The following is a 15,306-nucleotide window of genomic DNA, read 5'->3' on the forward strand; positions in this document are numbered from 1 at the left end:
ATGAGAGTGTATTCTAGTAGAATACACTATCGTTCTTCATATTCCATTCAACTTCATTGTATTTTAAGTGAGTGAGTCCTGAAATAAAATACGAACTCATATATAAAAACCAAGATGCGAATTCATTCTGAAAGAATGCTATTGCTGACATTAATGATGGATTTAATTAGTTTCCATAAAAAGAGAATTATAATTATGGATATCATTTAATATACATATAATTATGAAAATCATTTAATATCTATATTTATTTAATTAAATAATTATTTAATTTACTAAATTCCTATTGGTGCATTCTAGCACACAATAGATGTAGGAAACAAAATAACCTAGCCTTTTATATATATATATATATATATATATATATATATATATATATATATATATATATATATATATATATAAAGTAATAAAAACAACATTACAACTTACATCATATTCCTTACATGTGGTATTAATTAACTCAAAAACCATTCATATTGTTTTCCCCTGTTTTTGGCAATCAAAGATACAACTATCAAAACAAAAAATGAAAAGATAAATCATTACTAGCGGTGACAACAAGCAAGCCATCTTAATTCTTCTGTAAAAAAAATAGGATATAGCTCATTGAGTTACATGCAATTTAGTTACAGTAGCATTTGGCTACCCATCTTACTAAATGCATCTATTTTGAATTCAGACAGCCTCTCTTTCTCAAGCATTTTCATGTTAAGGACAAGACCTTGAAGATTCCCCCTTACCCTACGAATAAAGGAAAAGTAAGAAAGTTATAAAATCTCACAATATATAGGGACAATATAATACAAAATGCTATGAAAACAGATAGAAACTTGGGAGTATTTATATTGTTTTACATTTTCTTGATCTGGCAGATTTAATCATTTAATGACTGATCATGAAGCCATATATGCAAATCAGCTAAATAAGGATCAAAACATGTCCATTAAAATAGAAGACTATAACGCCTAAACGAATACAACAATTTTAAAGCATCAGCTACAAAGTCACTAACCAAAACCGTTGACTTTTATATATAGTATGCTTGTTAGCAAGTTAAAAAGGCTTCAGGTGAAAAAAAAAGAACATTAAACATCTAAAGATCTTACCAATTTATCAATACATGGAGAAGTAACAGAATACAATACAATGACATCTGGTAGTCAAATAATAGTTCAAGGTTATATAAAGTTTATCGGAGGAAATACAAACTACGAAGTATACCTCATGTGCGGTACCAATTGTGCCAGGTTTTCTTTGAGAAAAAGCTCTGAACCAAGGCTTCTCCTTTTGTTCTGAACAGAGATACAAAGTTATGTGTTAATTATATATTATTCACAAATATCCACTTGGATAAAGCAGTTTGTATTGAGTGGGTCCCGACATATTTATGTGATCCAACATATCAAGATTTAATCAGTTAACATAGACCCATTCAGATAGATGACTACTTGGGTCGTATTCATTTAAAAGTTAGAAGTTTTTCATATTTTATAACAAACTCTTATAGTAGAGGTCAATAAACTCAAAAGTAATTTACACGATTGGTCCCTCCTGTAAGTTCCAAATTGCATGTTTCGTCCATATTTTTAGAAATATACTCGGACCATCCTTTATATCGATAAAAGTTGAACGCTTAGTCGCTGACAAACATGAAATGACTATAATACCCTTTTTAGTTTGTTTTTCATTTATATTTTAGATTTCAAATTATTTTTAATTATTAAAAATGTTTTAATTAAACTTGTGGGTGCCATTCCACCCCCTTTGTACCATTTCCTTCTTCTATCATGTAAACCCCTAGATCAAGCGTCCCTCATCAAACCCTAAACCTCACCACTCACTCCTCCTTCTTCACCGCCAACTGCCAGAGAAAATCGCTGAAAACTTGAAGCTTAAAATCCAAATTGAAATCACTGAAAACTGAGTCAGAATCAAATAAATCATTATCGTTCGAGAACCTAAAGCTCAAAATGATATCACTCAGTAATGAAACTGAAAGCAAACATGAAGCTCAAAATCAAAACTGAAATTAAACCAGAAAGCTGAAATCAAACTTGATACTCAAAATGAAACCTGAATTCCAACCTAGAACTTATAATGTAAGCTGAAATCAAACTGAAAATCGAACCCACAATCGAACCAGAAAATCAAGCCCTCAATCGAGATAGAGAGTGGGATGGGAAGAAGATAGGCAGAGAAAGAGGAAATAAGATGACAGAAACAATGTTTTCAATTGTATTCTTAGTTACTGTACATTGAAATACAACAGGGATACTAACTAAGGAGATACACATGGAATACTATGACAAACATTTGACTAACATTTGAATTTAAATAAATGTAGATAAGCTAGAGAGATGGCGGGTTATATCTTACTATTATTCACCTAATACAACCCAAACATCTCCAACTTCTTCAAAGGGAGAGAAATTTTCGGGAAGAAGACAAGGTTTTAGAGGATTAAACAAGCAATTTGACACTTGCACCAGCCACCATTGAGGGGTTTCATCTAATTAAAGAAGTTGGGTGACGAAAATAAAATATTTAATAAAAATGATATCTACCTTTATTGGTGTGGCCGTCTGGAACGAATTTACGATGATAGTTATACAATATAATGCCATCTGAGAAAAATCGGTAGTAGTTTAGGATGTATGGTCCTGTTGTAGTTTGAAAAGGAGAGAGATCTCCACCAATTATGTGATTCCATGACTTGTAATAACCCAACGCATCTTCTTCTTCTTCTTCTCCATCATCATACACAAGACTCACCCCACACTCCTTTACAAGTACATAACGCCGCTCTGTAACAGTAATAATAACGTGGTCACCAGCCTCCATCTCATTCATCCCGAACATCCAATGATTTAACAACACCCAACACTTTCCATCTTGATAACTAAATATCGTCGGGAGACGTTCGTATATCCATGTGTGGTTCTTTGTTATATTACTAATTGTCATCATTGGCGATACAGGGAACTCACCAAATGGATATGAAAATCGCTCATCATCGAGAGGTTTTAATATGTGCAGAGAGCAGAAGTTGAGTCCAGTAAGGTTGTGGGGAGATGATGATGATGATGATGATGATGATGATGATGATGGGATGGTAAAAGATATTGATGGCCCCAAGCTTCTATGCCTAAACCAAGTCGGCATCTCCTCCGCCTCATACCTTGTGCTGAATATTCCAAATTCATAAATCATCTGCAAAAGACAACCACTTTAATTAATCACCATAACAATAATATTATTCATATTCACATAAAGTCATACAGTTAAGTTAACAAGACAATACCTTGATTTTAGATTTCCAAGAATTAGTTCCCACACGCCTTTCCTTAAGGAAGTCTAAATCACTCCAGCCCAAGCTACTTAATACCTTTTCATCAACACTCACCATTGCTTGGATTTTGAACATACCTTCAATTTCATTTACCCGGTTTATTGATAACTTGAGTGGGGACATTTCTGGATCAAATACAACTTTCTCTACACGATAGAGATCATAAGAATTAATACGCAACTTCTTTAGTGTACGTGGAGGATACTCGACTGACTTCAAATTTTTACACTTCTTCATGCTAAGTATCTCAAGCCTTGGAAGGGATCTTACACAACTGGGCATGGAATTGATAGGATTGGCATCTAAATATAATTCCTTTAACATGGATAGGCAGCTAAAGTCCATTGGAAAGGATTCATAAGACAAATTATTATTTGCAAGTGACAAACTTACTAAAGACCTTGGTAAAGACATTGCAAAGGACTTCAAATCACTTGGTATAGATCCCACACAGGCTCTGTTAATGTTGTGAACGGTGCACATTTCCAGTGAATCCATATCCATATTCTTGATTCGAGATTCACCAAGATCACAACCATCTGGCAACATTGTTTTAACCTTAAAAAACATGCCTATATTTCTTGGAAGTTTTTCAAGCTTCTTGCAGTAGCTCAGATCGATGAATATAAGTTCAACACATTTCGCAATTGATTCACAAACATCAAGCAAACCAATGCAGTTTCTAAGTATTAACCTCTCAAGCACAGGGAGTTGGTCAAAGTCACCAACACTATGAAGTTGTTTACAGAAACTTAAATTAAGAATTTTCAGTGAACCAAACAACCTTTTTTCTTTTAAGCACGATCCATCCAACTACAAAAATGGAAATAAGTTAGTATCGTATTGAATTTCATCAACTCACATGCATGAAAATGAATATAAGTTTACCTTTTGCCTCTTCTCAGGTCGTTGTGTATTACTATAACAACCGACAAATGATTCAATATTGCTATATGACATGTCAAGAGCAACAAGATTATCTATAGGCAAGTCTGAAGGTATAGACTTTAAATGACAACAAGGCCCTTACTTTGATCTAAATACATTTACAACTCTCATCTCCCTTACCCACAGACTCGCCACCCTTTCCCCTGTTCACCATCTGCATCGACCACAGCCACCATCGTTACATTGCCTTCCGTCTTCCATCCGCGCTGCTCCAACACATACATGTATACCAACATAACCTTCTAATACTTACAATTTCTTCTTTTGCTTCGATTTCATTTCAGGTATGTTTCTCAACGCTCATCTACTTGGCATGACGATCGCTCTTCCAGATTTAATCCATCCGTTAGAATTTTTAAATTTGAATATAGAACATCGAATTGCTGTTAACTTTCGGTGGATTTTCACTATTTTTGGATCATTAATGGTTCTATTATAGGTTAATTTTGCTAATCTTAATATGAGCACCAGGTGTTTGTATGAAATTCCACAATGAAATATTAATAATACAACTGAAGTGCAAGGAATTTTCCAGATAGATGCATTAACCAAGGAGCTCAAAGCACAATATCCCTACCTTTTGCTTCTTTGTGAGTTTTATATCATTCTGTGTAGCCAAAGCCACCTACTGTTTTAATGTTGTGAATTTGGGTAACAAGTCATTTTCTTTGATAATAGGAATGCTGAGAACTCGACCCTAAACATGTATTATAGATGATGCATGGAATACTGAGAACTTGACCCTAGTGACTTTGACACATAAAAAATTGTGAAACTATTGGACCATTTCTATAGAAAGTAATAAACCATATAATATATATGGGGAAGATTTTTGTAATTTTTCTGTGTTTCTTCATTTCATTTCACTAACTTTGAACTATCTTCATTTCATTTCATTTCATTTCAGTAATCTTTCTGTGTTTCTTCATTTCTTCATTTCATTTCGCAACATACTTTTATTTATTTGTTTATTATAATATTATATTTCCAGATTCTTCCAATTGCAAGTTTGCAACATTGTACTTTGAAAAATTTACCCAGTTATAGTTATAGTATGGTCGTAAATACAAAGCAGTGAGAATCCTGGCAACTCCGCTATCACATATTAGTGTTTTCTCACAAACACATGAATATATATATATATATATATATATATATATATATATATATATATATATATATATATAATGAAATAAAAACAACATTAGGAGTTACATCATATTCCTTACATGTTAACTCAAAACCATTCATATTATTTTCCCTTGTTTCTGGCAATCAAAGATACAACTATCAAAACAAAAACCGAATTAGGTAATCATTACTACAAGTGACAACAAGCAAACCTTCTTAATTCTTTTGGAAAAAATTAGGATATAAGTCATGTGATTGAGTTACAGCAGCATTAGGTTACCCATCTTACTAAATGCATTTATTTTGAATTCAGACAGCCATGTTACTGTAGCTTCTCTTTCTCAAGAAATTTCATGTCAAGGACGAGACCTTGAAGATTCCCCTTTACCCTATGAATGAAGCAAACTTAGGAAAAATATAAAATCTCAAAAAGTATACAGACAATATAATACAAAATGCTATGAAAACAGATAGAAACTTGGGAGTATTTATATTATGCTACATTTTCTTGACTCAATACACAATAGTCGACTACATTTTCTTGACTAAAGAAACTATTTTTTGGATAAAAAACAGTTATTTATAACAAAATTTTACATGCTTAAAAACAAAAATGTTATGACATATTAAAAACATTATACTAGAAACTTAAAACATGATTTTTTGTTGAATTTTGACTCCTTAAAATAATGCTATAATATATATATATATATATATATATATATATATATATATATATATCAACATGGCTTCTATGTGGGTTTCGGGATGGGACTACAAATTTAACTAAAACTATGGTTTTAATTATAATTACAGATTTAATTATAGTTATAATTACAATTATAACAATAATAATAATAATAATAATAATAATAATTATTATTATTATATAGTTATTAATTTCTACGTATGCTTTTAAAGGTATTTATATATATAAAAAACATACTTAAACATCTCTCTCTCTCTCTCTCTCTCTATATATATATATATATATATATATATATATATATATATATATATATATATATATATTACATAAAAAAACGTTTTTATACTTATAAATAAAACTTTATGCGTATAATACATAAATACATATTTCTATGTATACTGAAACATATATATATATATATATATATATATATATATATATATATATATATATATATATATATATATATAGATTATATACAAAATCATTTTTATACTTATAAATAACACTTTTATGCATTTAAAAAACATTTTATGCATATAAAAACCTTTTTATACTTTTAAATAACGGTTTTATATGTATTTAAATGTATAAATATATTTTTATAGTTATATATATATATATATATATATATATATATATATATTCAAATTATAAAGTATGTATAAAAATGTTATTTATATGTACATAAACGTTTTTATACTTTGTATATACATATAATATGTATAAAAAGTATATATATATATATATATATATATATATATATATATATATATATATATATATTATTAAGGATATTGCCCATTTCTTGAAAATTAAGAGGTATAATACCTATTACCTCATGTACAATAATATTAAGCTTGCAATGACATAGTTAGCTATACACGGTGTTAGGTATTAGATGGAACCCTAATCTTCTCTCTACACACAACAGCCGCCATCACAAAATCAAAATCCTATTCTTTCCGTCTCCCTCCGCCTATGTCGTCGGCAGCGTTGGAATCTCCGTTGATCCACGTCACCTGCCAAGCTTCACTTATGTCGTCAGCAGCGACTCCGTCGGAACCACAATCGCCTACGACAACAAAGAAACTACGCTCACGGTCTCTGGAAACAATGAATCCCCACCCACTAATCTTGGTTCGAGGTGATCACCTTTTCCCTTCTCGAAAATCTAATCTTTATCTTCTTAGTTGAAATTAGGGCGCTTGTTTGAGCGATTTAGGTTTTACCGATCTATGCGTGCTTGTTTTTTATTTAGGTTTTCACGGTTTATAGATTTTGTTCATCAGCTTCGTGGCTATATCTCTTACTTCCTCTTTAGTCGAGAGCTATAAGGTATAAAAGGTAACAAAAGTTCCATCTTTATGTCTTCAAATGCACACACCACGCAATCTTTATGCTGGTTTGAGGATTTTTATTATTTCAATCTCACAGCTTATAATGCTGCCACCGGAAATCCAACTCTGTCGGATGATGAACCGGCCTTCATCAAGGGAAAAGGCCCCTTACAACCTAACCGCTGCAAGCGGCGGAGGTTTTCGCCTTCCATGGCTAAAAGACACAAAATTGAAGAAAGCGATGGACCCATGTCTCACCATGGTAATATTCAGAAAATTAGGTGAATTTAATTCTTATGTTGTAATTTAGAAAATAATATTCAAAACGTTATGTGCTGAAGTTTAGGGCTATTATTTGTTTGTGTCGACACAGGAAAGAAGCTAATTCGATTGAAGCCTTTGAGGAATTAACTAATAGAGTGTTGGTACACTCTACTCCATATCACATTTTTCATAATAAAAAAAATTCTCCTTTGATCTGATTTGATTTTCAAGTTCATTGCAGGAAGGTTCGGGTTCGGCCTCTGTGGACGATTGGTGTTGGGATATGGCAGTTAGTTTTTTTCATGATAAAAAATACATAAATTTGTGAAATAAATAATATATATACGATTGTTTTCCCACTATCAATTTGATTTGGGATTAAGAGTCAATTTTTAATCTGTAACATTAAAACTAGCTATATATATTATAGGTGATGCAAGTAGTGATTTCTCAGAAGGAGAAGAAACCAAGGATCCTCTTCCTCAAAATACTGGTTGTTCTTGTCTCTTTGTTTTAGCATTTAGCAATCAGTTATGCTTATTGTTTTGAAATCTGAACTAAGATTGGTTTTCACAATGTCTTTGTATGATTATTATCATAACAAGTCTTTTTTTAAGGAAATATAAACAGTGGCAATGATGTTCATTAATCCATTGTTCATGCTTCAGACGCCACCCTCCAATCCGTTGAAGATTTCAAGCAATGGTAAAAAAACCTTCTTCTAGAAGCGTTTTCGTCAATATAAATTAAAAGTGTTTCTCCATTCTTGATGTTCCTATATACTCTGATATGCTCTGACTCTGTTTACCAAAAATTGTAAAATATCAAGTAATTTTATGATATCTAGAGTATAGAGACAGCGTGGGTGTGTACGTGAGTGTGTAGTTTTGTTAATCGAATGATTTGTTTTATGGGTTTGAAACGGAAATATTGAACTCAAAGGTAGTTGTATTTGTCATACTTGGATAAATGGATGTGGGTTCTTGAACTCAAAGGTGGTAGTATTTATCTATATGTTTGTTTGTTTGGTTGGTTGGTTTACCAGACTCTAAACATTGCAGCGGTGCATGCATATTTTTCAAATTTCGTTGTTATTTTATGCTTCTTTTCTACTACAATATTCTAGGCCTAAGTCATAAACATTCTAGAGTGAAAAGTGCCAAACCAATGGAAGGGTAGTGTTCTAGCATTTAATTTTCTTTCGTAGTCTTCTGTTGACTCTTTGGAGATGTGTCTACAGAGGGTGCTGCTTTCTTTGGACGTTTGCTGGTACATGCCTATTTTTCTATCAAATTGACGATTTTACCCTTGTTGATGTAGAGAAGAGTCTTGGGTGCAGAGTTGGTTCTTGATTCTAAATTTTTGGAGTTGGTCATTGAGGATTCATCACATGGAAATATTCAAGGGTTAGTTCATATTATAGATCTCTTTTTCCTTGAAATGGACCATTTTGCCCCTGGGTATTGTTCAATACAGATGGTGTTTATTGGCGCTGCTAAAGCTAGATTTAATTGGATGTGGATTTTCTCTTAGCGATGTTAACTCCTCATGGTGTCTCATATATTTTTATTTTAGTGACCTTTTTCCCCTGAGGATAGATGTCTAATTTTTGGCTGTTGTGACTATTTTTCTCTATCACTCCTTTGGTGGTGCCTGTGTTGATGGTCTTTGGTATGTACTGTGACCCCTTTTCCCTTGGAATTGCTTTACCTTAGTTCTCTAGGAGGTTAGTTGGTTATTTTTTCTTCTCTATTTCGTGTGGTGTTCATTTTTGTATATATTTTTTATATTTTAGTATTTTTTTTTATTTCTTTGTGGTATAACTATCGATCCATACTTTTATACGTACATATTCTTTCTAAATTAACTAGCTTCTTTTGAAGTTATATGTTATTTATATTTTAGCATTTTTGTAAATATCTTTTATTGTCAGTGAATTGCAAATTGCAAAGATACAAATAGACATGCGCTTTAAAGAAAATTTGTTTAAATAGTGGGAAAACTCCTGAACCACACACTTAATTGGTTTAATGATTCATTTGTGTGTTATTTGGAATATCGCTTATTTCCAAAAGAAAACTAAGAGCATCCACATCGGTGCTCTTTCAATCCATTGTTGCAATGTCAGCTAAGCATTATGTTTAAAAAAACAAGTGGGTCATTTAATATTAAATTCATTAAAATAGTGGGCCATTTAATATTAAATTCATTAAAATAGATAAATTAATTAAATATCATTAAATATGGAGCATTATGTCTTTGCAAGGCTTGCAAATATAGCAAGAAGTAAACATATGTGGCATCAAATATGAAACAGCTGGCATTGCAAAACAATTTGAAAGGTTGCGATGTGGATGGTCTAACCGCCATAAAGACTTTACCGCATTTCATAAAGAAACACATCGCCTTATTCCTCCATAAAGAAACACATCGCCTCATTCCTCCATAAAGAAACAAATCGCCATTACAAAACTATTCGTTGAAACGTATTTTTTGAAATGTCATGTTATCGAAAGGAAACCAAAAAGAAAACTATTTGCCTAAAAGAAAAGAATTGTCGACCGCCGTGACTGTTTTGCATAGGTATACAAGGTTAAAGATTTCCGAAGATATGGTCAAAGTGAAGTTTTTTTTTGCATTCAAGATATTGATTTGATCTTTGATTTTTTCATAGACTCATTTCAGTGAAGTATCCATTTTCACTACCACATAATTATGTCTTCATTCATTGTTTTGTTGATTTCTTCTCCAAACATTTACAATTTTTAGTTTTATCAAATTGATTAACAAAAAACCAACAATTTAAATACATACATAAAAGATTTTCTCGGTTCTATTTTTCAACCCTAAAAGAAACAAAAAAAATGGTTTGGTAGCCAACACATGAGTACGGTTCGTAGGTTGTTTGCATTCGTATATTTTGAGCACCTCCATTATCGTATGTTGCAATTCTGTTAATCATTTATTTGTCACTGTATTGCATGGGTCTCACAATATTGCATATAAACTGTTCACATAATCCCCCATGCAAACTGCAGTCACTGAAACACAAATATTCGCCGAAATAAAACTAATAGCTCGAAGAGATTAGATTGCATGAATTAGAAGTGTAAGGTAAACGGGTGTAGAAACTAATTTCTGAAAAACTATTTGCACCCGTTGCTTGGCGCGGGTAAACAGCTAGTATATATATATATATATATATATATATATATATATATATATATATATATATATATATATATATATATATATATATATATATATATATATATAAAGACGTTTAAAAGATGAATTTTTATATACATTATGAATAAAAAGGTTTTTAAATAACAATAAATATATTTTTTTATATATTTAAATACGTATAAAAGCAGTTTTTTAAATGCATATAATAATAATAACAATATTGATAATAATAATAATAATAATAATAATAATAATAATAATAATAATAATAAAAATAATAATAATAATAATAATAATTCCCTTTCTTTGGAGATCAAGGTTCGATTCTTGCTAATTATACATTTCCCTTTCTAAAAGGCAGTTTTTTTCAATTAAATTAATAGGCTTGCCACGTCAGCGACAAGAGCTAGTCGGCGCGATATAAGCTCTAAGATGATTGGTTGTGACTTATGAGTGGGTAAGCAGGCTAAATGGCAAAAACAAGTAAATGTTAGCCATAAATGAACCAAAAATCCTCATAGGGATTTAAAGGACTTTTATGTCAAAAGGCCTATGTCAACGGGACCAAACGGGGGCGGAAATGGTTGCCCCCGCCCCCGCTCCCGGTCCCGCCCCCGGATCCCCCGCTTACACAGCCCCCGGTCCCGCCCCCGGTTACCTCCATCGCCCCCGTTCCCCCGGTACTCCCGGTTTATAGGCTTAAAAATGGATTTTTTTTTGCTGAAAAATTGCTTTGTTTTAGGCTAAAAATACTATTTTTAATAACTTTTGTATATAAACAAACATGTAAGCCCTTGATAAATCAAGAATTGATCAAACATAAAACATCACTAAAGTTATAAACATATATATATTTTTTATATAAATATAAACGGGGGCCCCGTGGGAGTACGGGACGGAAATACTCACTCCTGCCCCCGGTCCCGAAAATAAACGGGAGTTAATATCGCCCCCGCTCCCGAATTTTTAAAAAAATTAGTCCCGTACGGTATCGGGGTCCCGTGGGAGTTTTTGACATCCCTACTTTATATTTTAAAACCGCATAAACTTCATACTTTTTAGTTCAAAATTTAAAAAGATCTTATAAACTTATAAATACCGAAAGTTTTAATCCTAGTTGTTAGCCGAACATTTCTATTATTTAGTTTAACAACCTGTTGATTTAATCTATTAACTTAAGACCATCTACTTCAGTACAACAACACTCATCATTTAATTATGTAAAATCAGATTTGCAATTACATGCCACACCATTGTAATAACAATGCACTTTCAAAAGTGGCTCCCACTTACACCTCAGATATATATATATATATATATATATATATATATATATATATATATATATATATATATATAAGAGGAAGGCTAATGCGAAAATGCAAATAATTTGCGAAAACGCGAAAACAAGAAAAAACTATGAGATTGTGCCACATCAACCTTATATTTTAGACAATAATCCATCAAAACTTTGAATTATATGATGATAATCGATGATACATGAGAAATTGTTTCATATTAGCAAAGCATGATTTTTGACATTTTTATTATGAAAACATGAATTTAAAAATGGTTAAGGACGTGAAAAAAATAGTTGTTAAAACCGCCTTTAAATCTATATTATCATAATACAATCCAATGTAACTTATTATTGTTAATTTGTTGCTAATAAACTTATTTTTTATAGAACTTGTGTGTGATTTTTATAAGATAAAATCTGTTTTCGTGTTTTCGCAAAATATTTATGTTTTCGCACGAACCTACTTGTATATATATATATATATATATATATATATATATATATATATATATATATATATAATGTAATACTAAAAAACAAAGGGAGAAATAAGAACAATTGAAAAAATTGGGAAAATGACTTACATGGGTAACTATGTATCAAAATCGTTCAAAAAATACCATTCAAGTTTGGTGTGTCCAAAAAACACCATCCAAGTAAAGCATTTGTACAAAAAACACCAACGAAGTACATTCATAGTTCGAATTTGACCTGTGGTAACCAACAATTACCGGTAAAAAATAATTAAAGGAAAAAAAACAAGAGGAAATGACTCAAAGGGATAACTATGTTTCAAAATCGTTCAAAAAACATCATCCAAGTTTGGTATGTTCAAAAAAACACCATCCAAGTAAACTTTTTGTACGAAAAACACTAACAAACTATATGTTTTATTCAAATATTACCCACCGGTAACCGGCTCTTACAGGTTAAATGATGAATTGGCTTAACTATTATGACATGACATAATAATTATTCACAAAATAGTAAATGATATATTCCTCCTTTAAAAATCGATTTAGGGTTTCTTCATGAACGAATGACTTATTCTTCTCTTATGATTGCTCTTCTTCTTCTAAAGTGATGATCTCGAACTCAAGTCCAAAACCCCAATTCTTGACTAAAGGAAAAAAGGGATCCTTTACCCATGCCTCAATGGGCCTCCCTCCCCATAAGGCACAAATCCATAAAAAGCCCAAAAACGCATCCAAGCCCAACTACAAGGCCTCTAAGGCCCAATATGGCCTAAGAACTGCCAACATGGCCTTAAGCCCAAAAAATGACCTGCTACAATCAGGTGGGCCTGAGGCCTAACTTAAACAAGTCCATGCATACACCCTGCATATGCTAAAGCCTCTGCGATCCGGATTTCAAGCCAGTATGCCCGGTGTACTCCTAGCGTAAGCCCAACGTACTTAGCTAGGGTTAAGAACCGCCAATCTTCCGAAGGCCATAACTTCTTCATTCTAAGTCCGATTTCGTCATTCTTTATATCCATGGGAAGGAAACGAGAAGCTCTACACATCTATCAACTCTCCCTTGCCTTAAAATTTATCTAACATAAACCTAAACTTCATAAAGGCTCGAACTGATACTTACTAATATGCCCCTAGGCTCCAACACAAATCGAACACTCGGTCCCCACAGCCTACATTATCCATCACCAAAATGGATGTTACAGAGACCACGACTTGTTACGAACAATTATAAATTCGAATACATCGTACACAAGTATCGGAACCATATCCCATGAAACATGCAAAAGAAATAGTACAGAACAATAAAATAACAAGGAAAGGACAAGAGACGTGCCTGTCTATAGACCGGATAATAAATGAAGGACCGGTCAAGACTATAAACTCTTCTAACAACGAGGAATATATCATTTATTGTTTTGTGAATTATTATTATGCCATGTCATAATAGTTAAGCCAAGTCATCATTTAACCTGTAAGAGCCAGTTACCGGTGGGTAATATTTGAATAAAACATATAGTTTGTTAGTGTTTTTCGTACAAAAAGTTTACTTGGATGGTGTTTTTTGAACATACCAAACTTGGATGGTGTTTTTTGAACGATTTTGAAACATAGTTACCCCTTTGAGTCATTTCCTCTTGTTTTTTTTCCTTTACTTATTTTTTACCGGTAATTGCCGGTTACCACAAGATCAAATTTGAACAAAGAATGTACTTTGTTGGTGTTTTTTGTACAAATGTTTTACTTGGATGATGTTTTTTGGACACACCAAACTTAAATGGTATTTTTTGAACGATTTTGAAACATAGTTACCCATATAAGTTATTTTCCCGAAAAAATTTGATGAAAAACAATATTTATTAAACACCTTAATATTATAGTATGTAATGGTCCCATAAAAGCAAATCGCATGGCATGAGTTAGTGAAAGACATTAGATGAACTGGAGGCATTTTGGGCTCTAAGCCCAATAAGAGATCTCCCCGAGACGAGTCGGATGTGAAATCAGAATCAGACATCAGTGGATAGAAGATTAGGTCAGTAGAGACTATACAATCAACATCTGAACAATAAATGGCCAATCGCATGACCCGTTAACTGATATGCTTGTCTTTGTAAGTTCTCGCAACTGCTAGCATTATTCGGCATCTGTTATTCGAAATCCAACTCCTTTTCGTGTGCTAAAAAACAAAACAACCCAATTTTGGTTTTGAAATTAATACGATCGCCATAGAGTAAATATAAGTAATTAGTATAGACTTGGTTCCATCAATAATGGCTTTATTTTGGCGCATCTGATTGGGATTTTATAAGTCTAATAGACGAGCTTCTTAGGGTTGAAAGGATGTATGACGTTGCTATGCTAAGATATGGAGAAACGGCTATCAGTTACAATGCTTTTGATCTAAAAGGAAAACAAAACATCATTTTGTTGTTTGTATGTGTGCTTGAGAAATTCAAATTGTATACCACAATCCAAATTGGTTGCTGAGTACAAATTTAGACAATTTCTAGGTCGTTGCTTGTGATACATAAATACTTGTTATTTTATAATGGATTTTAGCTGGTTTTTGGGTAAGAGTTCACAAGTGTGGTCAT

The 15,306-nt window shown here is 32.1% G+C and overlaps 2 protein-coding genes across 2 annotated transcripts; one reads left to right on the forward strand and one right to left on the reverse strand.

Annotated features, from left to right (window-relative positions):
- Nucleotides 1-1,840: 1,840 nt before the first annotated feature.
- Nucleotides 1,841-4,476, reverse strand: LOC145125054 (TMV resistance protein N-like). The gene is made up of 5 exons (XM_079060547.1): nt 4,421-4,476; nt 4,241-4,301; nt 3,305-4,165; nt 2,568-3,213; nt 1,841-1,995 (listed from the first exon to the last, which is right to left on the reverse strand). Exons 1-5 carry the CDS (start codon nt 4,474-4,476, stop codon nt 1,841-1,843), a joined length of 1,779 nt encoding a protein of 592 aa, XP_078916673.1.
- Nucleotides 4,477-4,613: 137 nt separating this feature from the next.
- LOC145125060 (uncharacterized) lies at nt 4,614-9,382 on the forward strand. The gene is made up of 6 exons (XM_079060554.1): nt 4,614-4,727; nt 4,836-4,890; nt 7,035-7,287; nt 7,433-7,478; nt 7,578-7,761; nt 7,854-9,382. Exons 1-6 carry the CDS (start codon nt 4,614-4,616, stop codon nt 7,889-7,891), a joined length of 690 nt encoding a protein of 229 aa, XP_078916680.1. The 3' UTR covers nt 7,892-9,382.
- Nucleotides 9,383-15,306: the final 5,924 nt, after the last annotated feature.

This window comes from Lactuca virosa, chromosome 1 (assembly GCF_052849685.1).
Source record: "Lactuca virosa cultivar CGN04683 chromosome 1, Lactuca_virosa_CGN04683_v6, whole genome shotgun sequence".
NCBI lineage: Eukaryota > Viridiplantae > Streptophyta > Magnoliopsida > Asterales > Asteraceae > Lactuca > Lactuca virosa.

Excerpts from the sequence above, each read along its gene's own strand:
- LOC145125054 (XM_079060547.1), bottom strand. The coding sequence starts at position 4,476 with ATGGTGGCTGTGGTCGATGCAGATGGTGAACAGGGGAAAGGGTGGCGA. Across the intron at positions 4,166-4,240 it reads GACCTGAGAAGAGGCAAAAG|TTGGATGGATCGTGCTTAAA; the intron begins GTAAACTTATAT and ends CCATTTTTGTAG. Across the intron at positions 3,214-3,304 it reads CTTGGAAATCTAAAATCAAG|ATGATTTATGAATTTGGAAT; the intron begins GTATTGTCTTGT and ends TGTCTTTTGCAG.
- LOC145125060 (XM_079060554.1), top strand. The coding sequence starts at position 4,614 with ATGACGATCGCTCTTCCAGATTTAATCCATCCGTTAGAATTTTTAAAT. Across the intron at positions 7,288-7,432 it reads CCCACTAATCTTGGTTCGAG|CTTCGTGGCTATATCTCTTA; the intron begins GTGATCACCTTT and ends TTTGTTCATCAG. Across the intron at positions 7,479-7,577 it reads CTTTAGTCGAGAGCTATAAG|CTTATAATGCTGCCACCGGA; the intron begins GTATAAAAGGTA and ends TCAATCTCACAG.